This window comes from Sceloporus undulatus, chromosome 2 (assembly GCF_019175285.1).
Source record: "Sceloporus undulatus isolate JIND9_A2432 ecotype Alabama chromosome 2, SceUnd_v1.1, whole genome shotgun sequence".
NCBI lineage: Eukaryota > Metazoa > Chordata > Lepidosauria > Squamata > Phrynosomatidae > Sceloporus > Sceloporus undulatus.
Genome location: NC_056523.1, coordinates 331841564 through 331856096, shown reverse-complemented (window position 1 = coordinate 331856096; position 14533 = coordinate 331841564). Strand labels below are relative to the sequence as shown.

At 45.9% G+C, this 14533-nt stretch overlaps 1 protein-coding gene across 6 annotated transcripts in view; it reads right to left on the bottom strand.

Moving 5' to 3' along the window:
- Positions 1 to 14533, bottom strand: part of UNC13B (unc-13 homolog B) — a 295806-nt gene that overhangs the window by 58196 nt on the left and 223077 nt on the right. For all 6 annotated transcript variants that reach the window (XM_042454370.1, XM_042454371.1, XM_042454372.1 and 3 more), the window contains 3 exons: positions 12280 to 12414; positions 11595 to 11728; positions 9282 to 9367 (listed from right to left, as the gene is read on the bottom strand). In XM_042454370.1, the coding sequence (XP_042310304.1) occupies positions 9282 to 9367; positions 11595 to 11728; positions 12280 to 12414 (355 nt within the window). The remainder of the gene's footprint in view (positions 1 to 9281; positions 9368 to 11594; positions 11729 to 12279; positions 12415 to 14533) is intronic.

The window sequence follows — 14533 nt, the reverse complement described above, 5'->3', positions numbered from 1 at the left end:
TGAGGCAACACAACACAACAAACCCAACAGTACCACCTGTCCTGCCCCCACACTGTGCTCTTGCTCCCATATCATGAGCTACATCAGCTGCCTTCTGTTTTTTCACCCACTTTTAACCCCAAACTGCACAATGGGACAGGCTGCCTTGAATTTTCCTTTAACATGGGTATCTTTTCCTTTCCTCCTCCTCCTCCTCTCTGCTGGGGATTCAAATTTCCCAAGGTTTCAGCCTTTGTTAAGGAAACCAAAACATAAAAAAATATCAAAGCCAAGCCTGTTAGAGTATAGCTTTAAATGCTTCTCTAAGAACTGAGACTGAATCAAAACAACACAAGTAGCTTTCAGTTTAAAAGAAAAGTTTACTAATGGCTTGAATCTACATATACATAGAGACTACATCCTAACCTAGCTAATGAATAGTTCAGGTAAAAGAAGAAATCTTTGGCCTGTTACAGACTGCCCAAATAAAGCTGCTTCGAGTCTCTTTGGAGGTATGCTATTTAAATGATGCATGGGTCCTAAGAGTCTGGAGGTTGCGCCAAAGCCACACTCCATCCCTAAGCACTGGAGTGCAGCTTTGGCAGTCTGTAACAGGCCTTTATCTCATCACCTTTCCGAAGAAAGTTGAGAAAGTAGGAAGATGGGGGACAGGATAGTAGCAGGAGAATCTCTCTGTGTGAGAAACTTCCTAAAGGAAGTGACTTGAATCACATGGTTTGTTTACCAATTTACAAAAAGTATTTATTGCTCCTGTGATTCAGTAGGACCAAATGGGATATTTTAATGAGGGAAGACAGCAGTTTGCATGCAGGAAAATCCTATCTATCTGAGAAAGGAGAGAGAGAATGCTGAAATTTTGCAACACTCTCTCTGTATCTTCTCTTTCTCTTGTAGACAATCCAAACTCAGGCATGGCGATAGTGCCTCTGATGCTGACCCACCTTGGGCTACCGTGCAACCCATGAGGAGTCGTGGTCCTTTGACAGGAGCCCAAGGCCATGCAGATAAGCGCTGCAAACTCACTCTCTCTCCCACATGTTCCCATCCTGCTTGGCTTCCCAAGGAGTTAGTTACTCCTAAGACAACTGGGGCCACCTCATGAATAACAAGAGATCCTCCCAAGAGTCAAAGCCACTCATAGACGGAGCTCAGTGCCATGCAATAAGGAAGTGGGGAAATTACAATCCACAATCCAGCAGCTGATCCTCCAGGTCAGGAGGCCCTTCTCTGACCCTTAAGTAGGAATTAAAAATGGGTGGATGTATGTTAAATGCCCTGAAACACTGCACTGCAAGCTCCTTCTGGGTCCATTTTGAGACTCATTACATCTACAGCTGAAAGGAACTTTATTGGATGATAAATAATGAAGAGACCTTCAGTATCCCCACTTAATAAAGCTGGGATTTTCTTTGCACTCAAGAAGGATAAAGGTGAGCAATATCATCTTTCCTCCATGGCACAATTATGTGTATGTGTATGTGTATGTAAGGGACACAAGTATGTGAAGATCAATCAACTCAACAACTACTTTAAGACTAAATCCAACAGAAGAATAAACTGCCCACTTGAAAGCAAGAATTGTCCAGACCTAACACATTTTAATGCCCACTGTCATTAGAACAGGGACCATTCACTAACCCTCAGTTTCATTTCAGATTTTTGGGGACTAAGTACAGTGGACCCTTGGTATACGCTGGGGTTTGGTTCCAAGATCCCCCGTGTATAACAAAATCCGTGTATGCTCAAGTCCCATTAAGTATAATGACATAGCAAAATGGTGTCCCTTATAAAAAATGGAAAATCAAAGTAAATTTATACTTTTTTTGGAACATTTTCAAACTGTGTATGCTTAAATCCGTGTATAAAAAATCCGTGTATAAGAAGGGCCAACTGTAATTGCAAATGTGTTTTTAACCCCAGTGCCTTTCTGCTCTGTCGCTCCTGCCACTGTTTCTTATCAGAGCAGCCACTCCGCAAAACCAGAAGGCATTCCAAAGACTCCTAACCAAGTTCCTCCTAATATTTAGGTGGAATCTCTTTTCTTGTAGTGGACAATACTGCAATAAATTGGACATGTGGAGTCTGATCTGATAAAAGATGGCTTCCTATATACCTAATAAAACTCTGGAAGGAGGAAAGGGGGTGGAAGCTCCCCAGCCTTAGCCAGAGAGATCTGCTTGTAGCTCAGGAGGCAATTGGTGTTACTGGAGGATGCAAAAGTCCAGGCAGGTTCACTGGATGGGTGTGGGGAGGGCATCCGATATGCTTCTAATAGGCCTGAGATGCCAGCATATACAGTACATCTAGAATGACTTCCTTCTATAGAGGTGATACCATGAACAAAATGCAGTATCACCATTGCCAAAGAAACTGGAAGTAGGCAATACATCAGCATTCAGCCTCTCTCAGGGCACCTGTTATTATTAAATCTGTCATCTGCCCTGGGTTTAACTGCACACAGGTGAGGCCACCCCTGAGACTTGTCTCCTCTGATGGGAACTTGAATCATGACCTGGAATCTGTGGACTGCCCAGTTACCAAGACGGCCAGGTCCAAATGCAGAACACACAGTGTTTCTTTTTAAAGTCTTTGGTCCAAAAAACACTCTAAGAAACCCTGAAGTTTTTATTCTGATGATGATGATGATGATGATGATGATGGTGGTGGTAATAATAATAATAATAATAATAATAGCTCTCTCAGAGAGACAATTGAGGCGACTTATAATTAAAAAGAATCCATACAATACAATGGTTAGACACAGTCAGCAAGTTAGTATGAAAATATTTGTTTTTACAGGACTTTTGCAACTGGTACCAAATTAGAAAGCTTCTGAGAGGGTAAGGCATGGGAGAGAAAACTGTGTGTCTCATCTCGAAGACAGGCATGCAATCGTCACACAGAGAGAAAGGAGGAGATACTAGGCCGAGTACTTTGGCTCAGAAGTCAGAAAATCCAAGTTCCCCTGGAAACAGAGGTCAAAGAGCTGCCTAAGTCCACCCGAGAAAACTGGAGGTGCTGACCCAGATATGGAGAATGGACGGGAAGAGCTAAGGGCCAGCACTGCTGAGACTGCCAGGGTTTTCCTGCTTGATTCTGGTGTCCAGTCTGAACAGTTACAGGTGGAAGGGAGGGCAATGGTGAACAGGTGGCAGCAGCAGAGATACTACCCAGGGGGTTCTTGGGGCAGGGAGACGCAAAATCAAGCCCAGCTTCGTTTGGACAAGACCAAGCAGTACAGTGCCAGCATGTCAGCTTTCTGGAAGAAGGACAAGCTGATGAAGAGCACACTTAGCCTCTAAGCACAAGGTAACTGAGAAAGCATACTAGGAGCAGAATGGAAGAAGGCTGGGAACTGCCTGAGGGGAAGCACACACAAAGGGGTCTTCTGCCAGCATTTGTCTCCTGTCTAAAGTGGCCACCACTGAGGTGGACCAATCTACGGCACTGACACAAAGCATTATCTGGAAGCATTTGCCATCTACATCCTCTCCCCAGGAAGGAGGGAGGATCCCCTACTAACCAATCAAGAGAAAAAAGAACTGGGATAGGAAGAGAGAGAGAGAGAGAGAGAAAGAAAGAAAGAAAGAAAGAAAGAAAGAAAGAAAGACTCTTACCACCATAAAAGAGGACCATGCGAATGCGAAACACAGGTGGGGCTTGGGACAGAGAAGAGACAAGAGTAAAACTTCCATCCCCTGGTTCAGGCCAACTGAGACCCTCTGAGACCCATGGACAGTCCCCCTCTTGGTGGGACTTCCTGACCAGGTCAGAGGTTGCCCTGGGCAAGTTAGCACCAGACCAGAGCAATGGGGCACCAACATCATGACTTCAGGTTTCTCTTTCCACACCCCAAAAATGCAGCCCTAAAAAGCAACTGTCCGCTTCTTTGTTTTTTGCCAAGGCTGTCCACGCTGAACTCCACTGCTAGGCTGACACCTTCCTCAAAGGAGTTCTCCTGAGGGCTCTTGTCCATCACAGTTCCCCAGTCCCAACCAGAGGCTGGCATCTCCAGCACTGGGTTTGCTGAAGATGTCCAGCCCAGTCACAAACTGGGCTGGGCATCTTCCTCCTCCTCTTTGTCTGCAGCAGCTGGTCCACTCCTGGGGGAGATCTGGCCATCACTGGACAGTGGCCTGCCCTCCCCACTTGGGAGCTGTAATTTCTTAGCACTCCTTGCAGCTTTTACAAAGAGAGTGGAGACATATTCTCTTTAAACCAGCCTCATAAAATTGATGTCACTGTTTACTGGGATGATTCTAATGATTTTACTGCTTAATTTGTTTTTAGGGAATATTGGAACATCAGCATGCCTAAGTCCAACCTATACTTGCATACGTCTCTTTCCTGGACTTTGGTATTCTCTTCCCTTCTCTGCAACCACCAAAGCCCCCAGCCCCAGGGTTTTCTATTTCATTGTGTTACCCTCCCACAGCCATTCAGTGACCGGTGGAGAGCTGAGGAGGAGGCAATCTGAGAAGTGTCTGGCTATGTCCTCACAGCCAGATGCAGAATGACGACATCATTTGTCAAGACAGCCAGTGGACCTTTCTGGGTCTCAGCAGATTATGCCATCTGCCTGTGTCTGGCTATGGAGACCTAGCCAGGTGCTTCTCCACCTGCCACTGATCAGCTATGGCGAGAGGGGTGTCATCATCTGTCTACAGAACCTTTATGTTGTTCCTGTTGACTTAGGATTTCATATTCTGTTAGATGCCACTTTGATTGCTGGTTTTTTTTTTTAAGAAAGCAGAAAAGTAAAATAAATAATGTTAAAAATAAGTAACTAAAGCAAGCTCTATTTCCAGCTGCATTCTAGCTGCGGGCTACCAAACATGTATGCTCTACTTCTATGAACACTTCACATTGATACACCTGGGGGGAAGGTGAAGGATATGTGCTACTATTCTTGCTACAAGAGGGGTCGTCTTTGGTGACTCACATCTAGAAGGTATACTGAAGGAAAACGCTCTTACCCTGTGACGCCTTGAGGGAACACATTTTATCCAGGACTTAAGAGAGGGAACAAAGTAATGAGACAAAAAAAAGCACACCACCAAAATCTTTAGGAGGAGGGAGCACAAAAAAGGAGACCTTTATTCCCACAAAGCTAAAAACAGGTGTATATTGTGTGTGTGTGGGGGGGGGAGGTATTGGTGGCTACTAAGGACCCCCCAGCAACACCCCCCCCAATAGTTTATTTTTAAACATTTGACTTCTGGTTTACTTTCCACTTTAAAACAAGACTTCTCCTAGTCCCAAAACAGCCTAGGAATGGGAACTAAACATGGTGAAACTGCCCCTGGGGGGAAGAAATCATTTTGAATTTATTTATTTTTAAAGTAAAGAAGGATTCTGGGGAACAGAGGGGAGGGGACATGTGGCAGGGGGTGCCAATGCAACCCTCCCAGCCCCTGGCAGCTGCCAACCCTTGATGTATAGGATACAGAAGAGTCTCACTCAAGCCACGCTGTGCATCGCAGAGACGCTTGTTCTTTCTCTCAGTTGATGCTAATAACCTGAAGGGAACATCTCAAAACAGATTGTACCCTGGAGCTATTACTCATGATCAAAGGACCTAGCCTCAAAACCAGAGTGGCTGGATTCTAAAAGGGGAACAAAGGGAGCAAAGTCATTTAAAAGGCGAACATGAAGGAACAGAGCACACTTCTGAAGGCTGGGGAAGGCTCAGCATCCTTTCCCCTCCCTAGCCCCCAACATGCCCAGCATAACCCAGAAAGGTACCCAAAGGATTATTCATGAGAGCGCAGGAGAGACAAATATCCAACATCAGAACTCGTGCCCAAATGTAATGCAACCGTTCACACCTCTGCTGCTCTTCCTGGAGATTGCACCTTGTGCACATTATAAATAATTATGCGGTAAAGGAATTCTTTCAATATCCAGCACATTCAAATGGAAAAGCCAATATCTAGTGCCAGTTTTACAGCCTTTGTTCCCACTCACCCTACAGCTATGGAAAGGCCTCATGTTTTATCTGCAAACATTTGGAGGTCTTTAAACAGAGGCTGAATGGCCATCTGTTGAGGATGCTTTGATTGTGAGTTCCTGCATGGCAAGGGGTTGGACTGGATGGCCCTTGGGATCTCTTCCAACTCTATGATTCCTGTAACCTCTAAAATGTAGTTGCCAACCACAACATTGCCATTTTCAATCCCATATATGCCATTTTATACTTCTGCCTGATGAAGCCTGTGAAGCCTTAAAAAAAGCTAGCAGGATTTATTTTGCACCTTTTGGTTGGCTCAATAAAGGAAAAGGTTAATAACTTGCCAGAATGTGATTTGTGGGTTTTGTTTTGGCTGATTTTCAGCTGCCTTTTGCTGGCTCTAGCAGGCTATGTGAGGTACATAGGGGAGCAAAACCATCATGTTTTGCTGTCATTTTTATAGTTTTGGGGGATATTGGGACAAATAGCATTTTGGGGGGCTTTAGGGGTCACACTTTGCCCACCCCTGATCTAAGGTTATTATGGCATCTGAAAGCCACCCCTTGCCTTGCAACAGCCATTTCACCCAGAGTTTGCAGGGTGATCTCACTGTGGATCAGCTCCCGCCACCTCTTTATGTTCAGGGGGTCCATGTACCACAAAAATAATGTCCATGGAGGAGCTACATAAGTTCAACCTAGATAATAAGAAAACTGAAATAGTTAAAGAGTTCCCATACCGTGGATCAAACAACGATCTCAATGGTTACTACAGTCAAGAAATAAGATGACTAGGAATGGGAAGAGAAGCCATGAAAGAACTAGACAAGATCCTAAAGTTTAAAGATATTCAACTGAATACACTGGTCCCCCGGGTTACGAAATACCCAGGTTACGAAATTTTCGGGATACGAATAAATCCCATAGGGATTTATTGTTTCGGCTTACGAAGGTTTTTTCGGGTTACGAAAAAACCTCTGCGCTGTTTCAAATGGAGCCGCGGCACAGCCGCGGCTTTTTCCCCATTAGCGCCTATGGGCTATTCGGCTTACGAAGTATCCCGGGTTACGAAAGCGGCGGCGGAACGAATTAATTTCGTAACCCGGGGTACCAGTGTACTAAAGTTAGAATTGCCCAGGCCATTGTATTCCACATCACTATATACTATGTTAGGATGCAAGAGCTGAACAGTGAAGAAAGCAGAAAAGAAGAGACGTAGTGTTGGAGAAGGGTGCTAAGGATACTGTGCACGACCAAGAAGAAAAATAGATCAAGTCAGAACTCTCCCTGGAAGCCAAGATGATTAAACTGAGGCTGTCACACCTTGGCCACATCTTGAGAAGGCAAGGGCCATTGGAAAAGACAATGATGCTGGGGAAGGTTGAGGACAGAAGAAAGAGAGGAAGACTCCATTCCAGATGGATGAACTCAATTAGGGAGGTCACGGGCATGAATTTGCAGGACCTGAGCAGAGCAGTGAAGGGGGGGGGTTGGAGGTGTCTCATCCACAGGGTCACTATGAGTCATGGTTAACTTAAGGGCATGGTGACTTAAGGGCAGTTAGGAACAAACCTTCTTCCACCAGATGCCTAACACCAGTGACAGCTTTGCTGTGTCTCTTGTGGAAGCTTTCTCTGACGTGTGCTCCCAGGCAGCTGCTTAAAGCGCAAGACTGAGAGAGGAGCCTTTTTCCAACATTACTTCCCCATCCCCTGAGGAGGAAGATTCTTTTAATTTTGTTTGCTTGTGTTCACAGAGGCACTGAAACCTTTGGAAAAAGCGGGGGGAAACCTGGCGCATGCATCACTGTCACTAGAGTAGCAAAGAAGTATGAGTGTGTGTGTGTATATGTGTGTAAGCAGCATTTTAAAAAAAGCAACAGAAAAAGAAACACACCTCCCCACATGGGGAGCATGTTAATCCTGCTTGCCTGCACTCACCCCAGAAAGTTGCAAAGAGCCCAGAATTCATATCAAAGCCAGGGAAAGGACTCCTACTCTCTGAGTCCCTCAAGGGAAACCGGGAACTCTCCCTTCTACCTACTTCACTTGTCCTAATCACCCTGGCACAAGTCCTTTAACAATGCCTTGAATAGTGCCAGATATATAAAAGCAGTTATTGCCAGTGTTATTACGTTTCAATCTTGTTGTTGCTGTGTGCCTTCAAATTGTTTCCCACTTGTGGCAACCCTATCCCAGGCTCCAAAACTCAAATCAGTACACCATGCTGGCTGTACTTCATTCATCAGTTTGTATATGTTCTAACTATAATCTGACTTGGTGGGAAAGGCAAGGTATAAATAAAGAAGAAGAAAAAGAAAAAGAAAGATGAAGATGATGAAGAAGAAGAAGAAGAAGATGATGATGATGATGATAGTCATCATCACCATCTCCAGTTAGTAACACCTGGTAGACTGTGGGAAGGGAATGATGATGAAATAAAGATGATGATGATGATGAACATAATATATTTGCTTCTGCATTCTTCGATAACAGATAGATTCCAGGGTCTTTTTGCAAAAGAATCAAGGAGGGACAAGCACAGAGATGATGATGGTGATGATGATGATGATGATGATGATGATGATGATGATGATGATGATTTGTCTGCTTCCGCTCTCTTCAATGTCACATAGATCTCAGGGTCTTGTTTCAAGACAATCAAAAAGGGGCATACACAGGAAGAGGTGGCCCACTGCCTGCCTCAGGACTCTGAGACTCCTACCTTGGACAGGCTGGGCTAGATGCAGGAAGATGCCAGGTACGTACAGCCAGGAAGAGAAGGAAAAAAAGAGCAGGGAAATCACTCCCACAGAGAACCAAGTCAGCTGCTCCAATGAGCTGCCTGCTAACTGGTATCTCTGAAAGGGCCTGAGAACATCAAATTCTCTTCCAAGAAGCAATAGTGATGCTGAGCAGCTGGCCAAGTCCAGCAAGAGCACAGCTTTTGTGAGACAGGGTTCAGGGACACTGTGAAATCCCTATTGTGTAGAAGCCAGAACAGGGGAAGAACACGTTTCTTGTCAAGCAGGCATATGTGATCATTTAGGAAGGGAGACATTGCTGAATGATGAGAGAAACCCAGCTGCAAAGAGCATACCTGGATTCTGAAGAGCAACAGACAGATTTCATTGTCTGGTTGGTGGAAATTCTACTGGAAATTGCCTGGAGATAATAATGTATTAAAAACTACCTACTAAGCCCTATTCCTGGCCCTGGGTAAAGGCAATTATCAGCCAGGAACATTAGCAAGGACTTCAGCAGCACTGCAGACCTTGTCCAGTTCAGAGGACATTTTCACTGGAGGGATGAGGAACAACAAGGCCGACTCACCTTCCATGGCATATTTCATATCCTGAGCAAAGAGATTCCACATGACTTCAGCACTGATCTTTCCAACAGCAAGCTCCTGAGGGAATCTAAAGTTGAAGAAAGAAATGGTGTTTAAAGAACATGGGGGGGAATTTCCAGAGGCTCTGGGGCCAAGAAGAAACTGCTTCTACCCCCATCCTGCCCCTCACCCCAAGGGCAAGGAAAGTATAAGAAAGCAATGTAGAGATGGCCTCTTTTTCTTCCTCCCACTCCCACCTTGGTTGAAAAAGGCATTGTTAAAAACATTCAGACTCTTCCAAGCAAGTGCAGCGCCTGCTCAGAGGATAGCCAAGCCAGCAGAGATAAGAACAGGGTCCCAGTTTGGTGTGTGGGGGCATGTAGAAGGGAGAGGACAGGAAACAGATAAAATAAACAGAAGGTTAAAAAAACACCAAGTCAGAGAGCCCAGTTGCTGGACATGTTTTGAAGGACCCATGACTTGGTCTAAAATGCCCAACCAGTTTCTCTCAGGAATCTGCTTCAACCAAAATGAGCAGACAGTTCCAGGCCTCCTCTGCTCTGTGCAGAATTACTTTCTAATTCCTGGAAGCATATTCAGGACAGCCATGTTAACCATGCAGCAAAATACAACAAAATCCACAACACAATGATACCTTTATCAGATCAACTAACAAGTACAAAATAGATCATGCAAGGTGAAGTTGAAGGCTTACAGGGACAGAAGCCATAGTTTTTTGTGGGGTTTTCAGGCTATGTGGCCATGTTCTGGGAGAGTTTATTTCTGACATTTTGCCAGCAGCTGTGGTTGGCATCTTCTCTAGAATAAACTCTTCCAGAACACGGCCACATAGCCTGAAAACCCCACAAAAAAACTAGATCATGTAACCTTTCCAAGTTTCACTGGCTTCTTCATCAGGCAAAGAAGTTAATTGTACAGGAGAAGAAAAGTGCTGATGTTAAGTAACAGGCCTGCCTTTTGTCTCAGATTTTACTTCTGTTGTAAGTACAGAGTCTCGTTAATCTGACCTTCGTTGATCCGACGTTCCGGTTTATCTGACGTCGGACTGGTCAGTAGGCGTGGCTTTGAGCCCTGACCACACCCCCAGCACCAGGCCCCAAGCGAGGCGGCAGGCGCGGAGCACCAGGCCGCAGGCACGGAGCACCAGGCATCAGCGACCCCGAGCGCCACCCCCACCAGGCCGCAGGCCCCGACCGCCCTGAGCGCCACCATCACTTTTCATATTGATTGCTAGGCTTTTCCTATGACCCTCCAGATTATCCGACTTTTTCAACTAGCCGACCTATGGGACCGCCAGTTTACGTTGGATAATCAAGACTCTACTGTACTGATAAAGTCAAGGTTCTTTGCCTAAGAAAGGGGCAGTTAGTCTCACACTAGATGGAACTAACCTGGCTTTCAGTGGAAGTTATTTTGTTGCTGCTATGCTAATAAATATGAAATGTTATTGCCTGCCTTTTACTGCCCTTTGTCTCTGGTCCCCACATGGGCAAGAAAGGAAGCAGCCCCTGCCTGCATTGAGATCCCTCCAGACTGCCTTAACTGACAACAGAAGTAGCATCTGAGACATAATGAAGGCCTATGACTCCACCACCTTCACTTTTCTTCTCCCGTAGGATTTTTAACACCTTTGCCTGAGGAAGAAACCAATGAAACTTTGAAAGCTTGAATGGTGTGTATTACTGTTTGGTGGACTGTGGATTTTGTTGCATTTTCCAGATGCCTGGAAAGTGTCTCATTTCACACCAGAAAAGAAGAGTAGTGCCTCTCTGTTTTCCAGAAAGATCCTTCTCAGAAAGAATGCCCCAGAAGCAGCCCTTAACTCTACCAGCACCTCCGGCCTCTTATGACTTCCGAGGTATAGTTGGCCATGTTTTCTCTTGACCCCTCAGCAACCTTGTGCCTCATGTGCTTCCCACTAGTGTTCGCTCTCCGGCATGCAGAGGCATCCACCTTCAAGGCGCAGACAGACATGAAGGACATGGTGAAGAGAAAGGGCACCCCAGAAGGAGAGCTTGAAGAGGAATTGCTCTCATTGCACTAGACAAGCTGCCTGTCAGATCTCAGGCATGCAATATTCCTGTGTGCATGAGTGAGAATGCACAGGAATCCCATCATCCCAATAACAAAGTTATGGTTTAAAGAGACAGGAAAAAGGGAAGGACAGACAGGCAGACAGACAAGATAAATGTTCTGCACATCATGAAAAAAGGGAGAACAAATGGGCTGTGCAGCCCTGCACAGAGCCTCCTCCTTGCAAGAGGGGCACGCAACAACCCCAGGAGGCTTCTTACTGGTTCAGGACAGGGGCATAAGAGTTCTTGTCCTCCTCAATGATGGACACAATCAGGGTGATGAGCTTAGGCCAGAAGTCCAGGTTCTGGATGCTGGGACCTTGCTCCTCCACTGGCACCTCCTGGGTTTTATTCTGAAGGCAACACAAAAAGCACTCAGCAGAAAGCAATGCCTGTTTCCCTTCTTCCACCCTTCATCACTCCTATCCCCAAAACCCATCCCTATTTGGCATCCATGGTGCACTGGGCACTTTTTGTTTATTTGTTAATATAGTTCAACATCTTGCCTTTTTCCCAAGATGGGAAGGAAGGCAATCTCAACACAGATTTAAAATGAAGTACAGCTAAAAAAGAAAAAATATATATTTTTGAAAGTTAAGAAATAAATAAATCCCATTTTTTTAAAAAAAAACATTAATTTAAAGCAGAATAAAAGCATTTAAAAACAGCAATAACAATAAAAGCACAGTATAAGCACCCCATTAAAAGGCCCTTCTGCAGAACCAATTAATATTTGTGAATAACCAAAGTCATCGCGTTTCCACTGGCTTGTGCCAAATGGACTACTGTTGCCCTAAACTAGAGGGGCCCTGAGAGGCCTGTGCCTATTATTTGTTAAGATTTAAATTCTGATACTACCCAGCACATGCCAGGTTCACCCAAGCCCCATGTGTCACACACTTACAGGGTCTGTCTGGTATTCACGGCTGTACAACTCATGGCAATTGTTGAAGATGTATTCATAGGTGGAGTTGAGACAGGCTTTGACACAATCCTTCACCACCTGACTGGCACGAGGTGGGCTTTGCAGTTCCTGAACCTGGGAAAGAAGGCAGAAAAGGAGATGGGAGACCCAGCAGGCAGAAAGAGACTGGACCCCAGATGGCTCCATTAACCATGAAAACCCAGGTCCCATCTACCTTATCTGTGTGAGGCTTTGGCCATCTACAATAAGAGAGAGTACATGAAGTAATTCTGCTCCAAGTAATCAATGGCAAAGTAGCAGAAAACCCAACTTGGGCCAAAACAAAAATCAGCCATCCATTGATTTTTCCTGTAAGACGAACTATAAATAGCCCCAGGACAGCATACCAGAAGTGCTGACACAAAGGAGGAGAGCATGCGAAGAGGTGTTCTTGGTGGCTGACTGTCATGGCCAGTCACGAGGAGGATTCGGAGGACGATGAGGAGGACTTGGCCCCTCAGGTGCAGGGGGAACCTGAGGCTGAGCCAAGCCCCAGCTCTGCCCTACCAGGTACCAACTCTGCTCTCCCAGCTCCTGGAGAGTTGGCTCACCAAAGCCCTAGCCCTGCTGTATCACCTCCAGTGGACCCTGTGTCTCAGCAGCCAGGCCTTTCCCTAGCAGAGGTTCCAGGCCTGGGAGACATAGAGGAGCAAGATACTGAAGTACCTACCTTCAGCCAAAGAAGGACTGAAAGGGCATGCCTTCGGCATTCCCGAAGGTTAGCTGAGAAATGCTCATTAATCACCCAGCAGCTGCGATAAGGATATAAACACCTGGCAGACGCCGAGTCTCTTTGTCAGAGTTTCTCTGCATTCCTTTGGAAAAAGCTGCTTTCTCTGACTCCCTTGGACTTTGTTGCCAGACTCTTTGCTTCCCAGACCTCAAATAGACCTAGACCTCTTGACCTTGTACTGGACTCATTGACTTATTCTCTGTCACTCTTGACCCTGGACTCGACTTGTGGAATTGCCCTCTGAAACCCTGGACTGGCTTTTGGTTTTGCTCTATCGGACACTGGACTGGTATTGTGCTTTTGGAACTGTTTCTTTGCTGCTGTAAAACCTTGCTTTTGTTTTTTGCGGGTTTTTCAGGCTATGTGGCCACATTCTAGCAGAGTTTCTTTCTGACGTTTTGCCAGCATCTGTGGCTGCATCTAAGATGCCAGCCACAGATGCTGGCAAAACATCAGAAAGAAACTCTGCTAGAATGTGGCCACATAGCCCGAAAAACCCACAAAAAACTATGGATGCCGGCCATGAAAGCCTTTGACTAAACCTTGCTTTTGTTTACCTTTGCCTGGCACACTCTTATCAGCTGTTCATTGACAGCTTTCCTGGACACTGACCCACAGGTGCAGCGCACTTTCTCCCCTGGCCCCACATAAGCCTCAAGAGGGTCCACTTGCAGTCCGAGAGAAACCATTCCTTTGAGCAGCAAAGAAGGAATGGTCTCAGATCTCTGGGCTGGGAACGACCTCTCTGCTTGAGCAAGAGAGAACAAAGTAGGCAGTTCTGGCCCAGAGTGAGCAGGAGATTGGTACAAGAGAAGGTTGTGCCCTCTAACCAAGTGCATATTTCACCCAGTGGGGCTGCCACCATCACTCACCACTCCCACAGGTCAGGAAGTCTTTCCACCCAGCAAGATGCCACAAGTCAACTCTGAAGATGCTGCAGTTCCCCATGGTGAGCGGCTTCAGCTCACTACTATTCTGGGAATTATGAGGCCATTTCCACATGTGGGTGGCTTACAGTTCCCAGAATTTTTCATCTCTAGTGATCCTGGCAGGGGTTCTGGGAACTGCACTCCAGCAGCACTTGAGGGGGGGGGGGGAGGCATGATTCCCACTCCACTCATGTTCCAAGGGGCTCTTTGCACTTGCCCAGAGCAGCACACACAGATGCTCTGAGCCTCATGGCTGGCTCCCTCCTTTATTGTTTGGGAATGCCTCTTTGCCCCCAGTGGAGCAGAAGGGTCTGGAAGGAACCTGCAAAGGCCTTTCTGAGAAACCTCTCTAACGTGTTTCCATACAGACTCATTTATAAAGAGAGCCTGGTTTATTCCAGTCATTTTAAACACAGTTTTCAGAGGGGAGGCAAAATGTTCAGCAGAGTGACTCTCAGCAGGCCTGCACACGGAGACAAATAGCACTCTACAATTGCATTGCTTCAGGCTTCTCCAGCACATTAAACCCACT